The sequence below is a fragment of the Pterocles gutturalis genome, unplaced genomic scaffold, assembly GCF_000699245.1.
Source record: "Pterocles gutturalis isolate BGI_N339 unplaced genomic scaffold, ASM69924v1 scaffold8916, whole genome shotgun sequence".
NCBI lineage: Eukaryota > Metazoa > Chordata > Aves > Pterocliformes > Pteroclidae > Pterocles > Pterocles gutturalis.
The window spans coordinates 12,866-20,860 of record NW_010100316.1 but is presented as its reverse complement, the minus strand read 5'-3'; the positions used below and the strand labels follow the sequence as shown (position 1 = coordinate 20,860).

Sequence of the window (7,995 nt, the reverse complement as noted above, 5' to 3'; positions counted from 1 at the left end):
AGTAGCCGTGGGCTGCCTTGCTGTGGGCCAACACAGAGCATCAGCATTTTGCACTGTGTGCTGGGACCCAGACTTGTTCTTATTCACAAGGAAGGAGGAAGCCATTGCGTTCAGAGAAGTGAAAGCCCACATGATGTTCTCTGCTATTTTCAAGACGTTTTCTAGGTAAAGCCATTTCTTAAAAACACAAGCCCCACGCCGGTTGGTACTTCCCAAATAGGAGTTGTTCTGTCCCCTGTGGAGGCGCTGGCTGCAGACAGCCCCGGACATCTGCTCCTCATTTCCTGCCTTTATTTTTTTTTTTTCTTAATGTGAGAAGATCCAGAGTCATGCAGTGCTAAATAGAATTTCTGGATCCCCTGTAATTTAATTTTCTCCCTTATTACACTGACGACTCGAGAGCTCTACAATAAGCATAGGCTGAGGGCATCTCCAGAGGGAGAGGCCACCTTTGGCTCTGGGGACCCTGTGTCTGGCACTGATTGCCTTGCCCGGGACAGAGGAGGGATGCTGGGTCAGTTCTGGATGGCTCTGGGCCATACCCCCCAGTGCCATGTCCTTGGAAAAGCCATTGAGGTTTCTCCAGATTGAAGCCTGGGAATCAGGTCCCACACCAGAGGTGTGAGCATCAGCAGGACAAAGAGAATCCCCCTGTGAGCAGAGCTGGGGTCCTCTCTCCTCTGCAGCACCAGGACCAGCCACATCTTCCCCAAAGCTGAGCGTTCCAGCAAGCCGCTGGGACAGGGACCAGGGACAACACTGGGGACAGCAAAGGGTGCATTAATACCCCCTGTTGGGGTGCTGGGCTTCCCTGCTGCAGGAAGACCAACTCCTGAGGTCTTGGGAGCCCCTGAATGGCCCATGCAGTGGCGATCCTCCGCATTCTCATCCGATCAGCTCAGGCATCTCTTTCTTCCAGGCCACACACAGCCCTCTAGGTCTCACTGACTTTTCCTTTTTCTCCAGCCGTCACCTGATTTCCAGGAAAGCAAACCTACTGTAACAAACAGCCCAGAGTCCTTCTTGCACAAAGAGCCAAGAATAGCCAAGGAGCATAAACTTCCAGTGTGGAAACACCCTGGAGGAGATGGGCCGTGTTCCGGGGCCGTTTCCTCTTCATTTAGGACACAGCCCTCCTTCTCTTTGCATATTGTTTTCCCTGTTGCCTTTGCAGGGTCAGGTTGCTTTTAGCCTTCAAGAGCAATTCTCCCGGCATCAGTTGTACGTTCCGTCCACCTCAGCTCCCTGTGCAGCTCGAGCACCTGCCCACGGGCAGCCCTGGCAAAGCTGCGGCGGGTGGGAAGTGCTGGAGCTGCTTTCATGTCTCTCATGGGGAGGATGGGATCTGGCCCTTTGGCCAGTGATATCTGTGGTTTGGGGCAATAAGCCAAGCTCCTGGCTAATGGTTGCCAGCGAGCAACCAAAGGTTAGGGGTATGGCATCAGAGCAGGCTGCTGAGCGTGCCTGGTGCTGGCACCAACGCCCGGTCCGTGACAGAACCTGTTCTCCCTTTCTCCGTGGCACAGCCGGCATTTAAGTAGCAGGACCTCCATCCTGATAGGGAACTGTCCCTGGAGCAGGGCAGGAGCTGCAGCCAGCCAGCCCAGACTCCAGCCTCAACACCACCAGCCGCAGAGTCCTTGTGTGCGTGCTGAGGATCAGACCTGGAGCTGCGTAGGTGGCCCCGAGGGTACGGTCCCAGCCCAAGGGGCATGGGTCCCGCTGCCCATGCTCCATAGCCCGGGCACAGCCCTACGTTTGCTCGTGTTTTTTTCCTTGTCCACATTTCAGATCAGCCCAAGGGCCTTCCTCCCTCATACTGCAGTTAAAGTACATGGGGGAAGATACCCAACCCTCTTTCTAGTGTCTTCTGCTTTTCTCTGGTGCTAGACCACCCATCCAGAGAGCCGGTGGGTGCTCGGGGTGACCGCGAGAAGCTTCCTTCCAACCCCCCTAAGGAAGAATGGGAAAGGACTGGGCTGAGCTGCCCCAGCCCACGGTCTTCACTGGAAGGATGTGACATTCGTGGTGGCCTTGCTTCCTCCTTGGTCTTGGTCTGCTTGGTTTTGTTTTTGTACATTTCCTTAGTGTGGTCTGTGTTCCCTGGTTCCCAGTTACTCAGATGTTCTGCTCTTTGTTTCCTTGAAAGCTGTCTGGCCCTCAGGGTTGCACGGTCCATGGCTTGGGCACTGGGGTTCGTGTTTCTGGACTGGGGTTGCTGGTGTCCTCCTCTGCCTGCCCTCCTCCCCATCGCCATTTAATCTATAGCCCCAGACCCACACTGAATAACTTCTTGCTGTTCCTAGAAACTAAAGCAAAACTAAATCAAATGAAGACAACAGCAATCGCCTGGACAATTTCTATCGTAACTAAAATCAGCTGAAGCCAAGACGAGCCCAGAGAAGATCCTTCACTGTCAGATCAATACAACGCCTGTGGCCCATTGCTCATTACAGCAGAATTATCTCCTGGGCTGCAGCAGCTCCTCTGACTTTGGGTTTTTCAATGCTTCAAGAAGTGCAGGAAGCGGCTGGAGGGACAGATGTGCGCTGGACAATTTCTATCGTAACTAAAATCAGCTGAAGCCAAGACGAGCCCAGAGAAGATCCTTCACTGTCAGATCAATACAACGCCTGTGGCCCATTGCTCATTACAGCAGAATTATCTCCTGGGCTTCAGCAGCTCCTCTGACTTTGGGTTTTTCAATGCTTCAAGAAGTGCAGGAAGCGGCTGGAGGGACAGATGTGCGGTGGGACCAGGAGGGTGCCGTAGGAGGTGGGTTGGGATTGGCGGTGCTGATTAGCTGCCAGGAGCAGCCCAGGCTTGTCACTGCTTATCGGAGCTGCCCGCTCCCGTCGGAGCTGGTTGCTGTGCCTCCGTGTCCCGCTCTTGGTGGGACAGCAGGGCTTGCTGGTGGCTTAGACCCACGCCGCTGCCGGCGCTTGAAGGTTCACCGTGTCCCACGGAGCCGCACCGAGGCTGCAGCCACCTTCCATCCTCCTGCTGTGGGATTTCCTTCTGCAGATGCCACCTCTGAGTGCATGTGCCACCTCCAACTCCAGCTGCCCGGCTCACTGGGAGCAAAGGGAGGGCTCCGAGAGCGTCCTGGAGGTGTCCCCCGCCAGGTAAAATGCCACCAGCCCAGTCCCTGCAGGAAGAGCAGCCATGTCACCCTGCCAAAGAGAGGTTTGTCCCTTCAAATAACAACACCAGCGGCATGTCACGCCTTTAGCAAACAAAGCGCTCGCCCTCCCACTTTATGTGCCTGCTGGAGCCCTTCCCCGGTTTTATCCATTGCTGGCAGTAAAACCTTTGCTGAAGCAGCAGAACCTGTTTCTTCAGGGGAGAAGGGAGCATGTGGGCCGTGCCATCGCTTCCAGCCAAGCGCCCGATGGCCTCGGGCAGCGCCGGTTCCCGGAATAAAAATTTCCTGTAAGGTTCTGCCCAGCCTGAGAAAACACCATTTGGGGAAGGGGCCAGCAAACATCCCAACAGACAATCTGTCGGGATAGAACAGGCTATTTTAAGGTCTTAATTTTAATTTTATTTCCTTGAAATGGGTTTTCTTTTCTATTACCATATAAACAAAGGCTGAAGCTACAGGCTGGGAATTTCACCGAATGTTTTAAAAACGCATCATGTGGAAACTCGGGGGTTTTCATTCCTTAGGAATAAAATCCCAACTGGAGCTGTTGGAATTTCCCACAGCCCAGAGAAGTCCAGTTTCCACCAGCCTTAAGAAAACTCTGGGGGAAATAGATTTCAAGAGCAGTTACACCATCTCAGTCTTGATCTTTATCTTCATCTTCCAGCGGAGGGAGTTGGCAGGGGAAAATTGGTCTGTGTTCTGCTGGGACCTGAGATGAAAGAGAAAGTAAAGGTGCAGGATGTGACCGCCGGGCTGGTATGTCCGTTCCAGACATGGCTCCATGCTGGTGCTGGGAGGCCCCTCGGCCAGCCTGGTTGTTTGCAGCCCTGGGGGGCACGGTGCTGCTCTCAGCATCAGCAAGGCTCCAGCGCTGAGCCCCTGATGGATACCCACAGGCAGGGCTGTAGGGACACGCAGAAGCCAGCGCAGGGGACACAGAGCTGCCTGGGGACACCACTGGGTCCCTGCTTTGGTGATGCCCCTGAGGCGCAGCCTGGTGTGAGCTCACCACGTTGATGAATTTGTAATCCCAGTTAGTAAATCCCAATTAGCAAATCCCAGTTAGTAAATCCCAGTTAGCAAATCCCTCCTCTTTTGGCCCAACGCTGCTGTTAGAAGGCGCCTGCCAGAAAGGAAGGCAATAGCTGCTTTTGCATTCGGGGGTAAATAATGAGCTTATTGAGCGTGGGGGAGCGGCGGTGGGAGGTGGGGAGATCTTTACCAGGCGAGGGGCAGCGGTGCCTTAGCACAGGCTCTCCGTCTGAGAGACACGGGGGTGGGAGAGGAGGCTGGAGCAGCTGACTCCTGAAAGTCCCTGCCGGGATAACTTGCCAAGGAGGCTGGAGCAGCTGACTCCTGAAAGTCCCTGCCGGGATAACTTGCCAAGGAGGCTGGAGCTGCCCTGCGTGCGCTAAGAAAAGCTGATGTAAGTGCAGCTGGGGAATTCCAGGAGCTGTTTATCACTGGAGCAGGCAATATTCCCTCCCCTGTCCTGCTTCTTCCCTCCTCCTCCTGTCGTCACCTTGAGACGTGTGCGCGGGAGCCGAATAACAGCCAAAACCTCGTCTCGGGGCTTTGTGATCCTGGAATGAGCTGCAGCAGCTCTGTTGCTCCGGAGGATGCAATAAGTCGTCAGGAGTGGGAAATACTGCCCGGAATCCTTCCCCGCCGACCCTTCCTACTGCCGCCCACGGGAACATGAGGGCTGGTTCTCTCCAGGTCCTGTTTGTGCTGGGGGTCCTGTGCCTGCTGACCCTGGCTGGAGGTGAGCCGCAGCTCGTCACCCCTGGGTTTGTGCCGGGGCTGCAGAAGCGGCGGGGACAGGGGAGGAAGGCGGTGCTGGATTGGGCTATGGGCACCCGGGGAGATCTCGCAGCAGCATCAGGCTGGGCTTGGGAAGCGGCAGGGGGACCGTACGGTGGCATTGCCGGCAGCAGGGACATCTGAGCAGCCCCATGTCAGCTTCTCTCACTGCTGAGGGCAGGTGGGGAGAGTGTCGGCGAGACTTGCTGATGATCCAGATTAGAAAAGAAGTGGAATGCACTTTTCTTCTGCTTTATTTTCATGTCCCCTAGGGACATGCGGTGGGGGCAGAGCACAGCCTGTCCGCGGATGGATGTCTGTCCGCAGATGGATATGTGTCCGCGGATGGATGTCTGTCCGTGCATGGATGTCTGTCCACAGATGGATGTCTGTCCGCAGATGGATGTGTGTCCACAGATGGATGTCTGTCCGCATGGGCTCCCTGTCCTGAGGTGCTAGTGTTCCCATCGCTGCTGGGCAAGGGGGGTGTCTCCTGTGGCTCTGCTGCCCATGGTGTGTGCACAGGTCAGAAACATCCTCCCGTTGGCTGGATAAAGATCTTTGTGTGCTGCGGGGTGGTGCTGAGCCGGGGAGGCCAGGGGGAGGTGGGTGCACCTCTCCCTGGGTTGCTCTGGGTTTAAGTCGTCTCTGGCACAGCTCAGCGGTCGCTGCCTGAGGCTGCAGTTAAGCAGGGTGGGTTGCCAGGCTGGCAGCCAAAGCTGGACTTAGCCCAGGACAAAGGGATGATCTGTTCCCACCAGGGGAAGGGAAAGGGGCAAAGAGCCCTTAAGATCTGTGTCTGCTGCCACCAGACGGGAGGAGCGAGGACAGCACGAAGGGTAGCTGGGGATGGAGCATCTTCCTCTCCTCGCACCTCCGGGCAGGTTCTCCAGGGCTGGCTCCAGTAAAGCAGGCAGTGAGGACACCGAGCAGCTTCCCCTGCCCTGGGACCCCCCCGCCTGTCACCCAGCTCTGCTCGGCGGGGCCAGAACCATGCAATCAGGCTGGCGCTGCAGAAAGGAAGGCTGGGGAGCTCTCTGGCCAGGGTCTCTTGAGGAACCGTGCTGAAAAGCAGGTGCCAATGGCTCCCAGGAGCGGTGCTTCCAGGTAGATAAACTCCCAGATCCCAGGTGTCCCTGAGGTCCCTTTGGCAAAGACTTGGATGCAGCTCGGAGAAGTGGAGGAGGGGGACAAGCAGAGCTCCGTGCTCCCCACGACACCATTCCCTCCTTGGAAGGTGCTTTCCAAGCTCCTCCACTCTTAGAAAAACACACCAGGAGTTCAGCTCATTGCAAACCAGTGATTTGTGATGCCAGTAACTGGAAAATCAGAGGTGACCAGAGGGCCTTTGGGACAAGTCCTCCCCAGCTCCCCGCCGTGCACCTCCCTGGCTGTCCGCAGGGATGGATCTGGCCCTTTGGTGCTGTGCCTGTTTTGCTGAACGGTGCTCCTGAAGGTGAGGGACACCAGCAGCATGTCCTCTGGCTAATAAGAGTTAATTGGGAAGTTGGTCACCCCTGAGCGGGTATTTTTGACCCTGAAGTGCCGCAGATGTTACTGTGTGAGCAAAGAGCTTTGCTCTAATGTTCCAGAGACCCAGAGGCTCTGTGCTGCAGGAGGGTTTGCTAGGGGTTTCTTTGCAGTCATGGGTTTCCCCAGGAGATGGGTCAGAAGAGCTGTGGGTGGTCCTGGCGCCATGCTCCTTGGAGCCACTGGCTGGATCATTCCCAACTGACCTGCATCAAATCCACCCTATTCCTTTGGGAATCTGAGACAACGTTTGGCAGAAACTCCCTCATCTAAACCAGGCTCCAGCTCCTTTCTTCACGGGGGTCTCGGATAAGCCAGGGCTTGTTTTTCAGAACAAATGGCCGGGATGTGTAGTGCAGCCTCCCCTGGCTGGGCTAACGCTGGTGGAGTCTGGGGGCGCAGGAAGGAAGGGTCCCCAGGGGGGTGACTGGCTTTGCCCCTTGAAGAGGTCAAGTGGGGTTTTATTTGGCAAAATGAAAACCGTGTTTTCCCGTGGAGAGAGAAAGAGACGTTTGGTGAGAAACTGTGCTGTGAAGCTGGGCTGCTGAGATACTGGTGGGAGCAATGGATTGTTCATCAAAAGGTTCTTTCTCTGCACCTTTTCTCCGAGTCTAAGTGGCGTCCAGAGCCCAGCAGAGAGCGAGGCAGGATGCTGGCCTGGAGGGGAAGTCCCGCAGGAGGAAGAGATACTAGCTATTATGAAGAAAATTAACTCTACCCCAGCCAAACCCAGCACACTGCTCCGCGTGAGGAGGGGACACGCATCCTGTCCTGGAGGTGCTGCACCGCCTGCACCGAGAGCCCGTCGGTGACCATTGCAGCAGGTCTTTCGGGGACAAAGACATGTGTCTCCTGGGCACTGTGCTCAGAGCAGTCCTCCTGCAACCCTGCAGGTCCAGGTGCTTGCACAAAGGTCCTCCCTCCAGCCAGTGCTTGCACATCCTATAAGGCAAGCTGCAACTGTATCCCAAGAGCCCAGCAATTTTCCCAGTGCTTTTTATTTAATCCGGTTTTCTGGGTACCTTGTCACCTGTTTGGGTGATGCAAACAATTGTGGCCCTGGTGGGATTTGTCTTCTCATTTTGGCAGGGATTGGAAACTTTCATGACAAGCTTTGGACTCCTTCTCCCTGGAGAAGGTGACAGTGCCAGTTTTTATAGTACCTAACAAAAAGTGGAAGTTTACTATTTCTTTTTTTTTTTTAATTACTTTTTATTTCAGGGCAACCCAAAGCACCTCTGAAGTGTTCAACAGAGTGCCGGGGTTTTACATCCGGGCTAGCAGCGAAGCGGATAAGGAGCTACCGCAGGACCGAACCCCACTGCACCAAACAAGCCGTCATGTAAGCGCTGCCCCACCGCCCCCCTCCCTGGCCCTGTGCCCCCAACACCGACTGAGCGTTTGCCCGGCAGCAAATGCCCTTGCTTTGGAGCAAGGAGCAATCTGCTGGAGTGCTCAGGCATTGGAACAGGCTGGCCAGGGCGGTGGGGGAGGCACCCTCCCTGGGGGGGGGC

General features: G+C 55.7%; 1 protein-coding gene across 1 annotated transcript in view; it reads left to right on the top strand.

Annotated features, from left to right (window-relative positions):
* Nucleotides 1–4,846: 4,846 nt before the first annotated feature.
* LOC104466002 (fractalkine-like) overlaps nt 4,847–7,995 on the top strand; it is a 4,954-nt gene continuing 1,805 nt past the window's right edge. Inside the window, exons 1-2 of the mRNA XM_010079289.1 lie at nt 4,847–4,913; nt 7,703–7,823. Coding sequence (XP_010077591.1) covers nt 4,847–4,913; nt 7,703–7,823 — 188 coding nt within the window. The remainder of the gene's footprint in view (nt 4,914–7,702; nt 7,824–7,995) is intronic.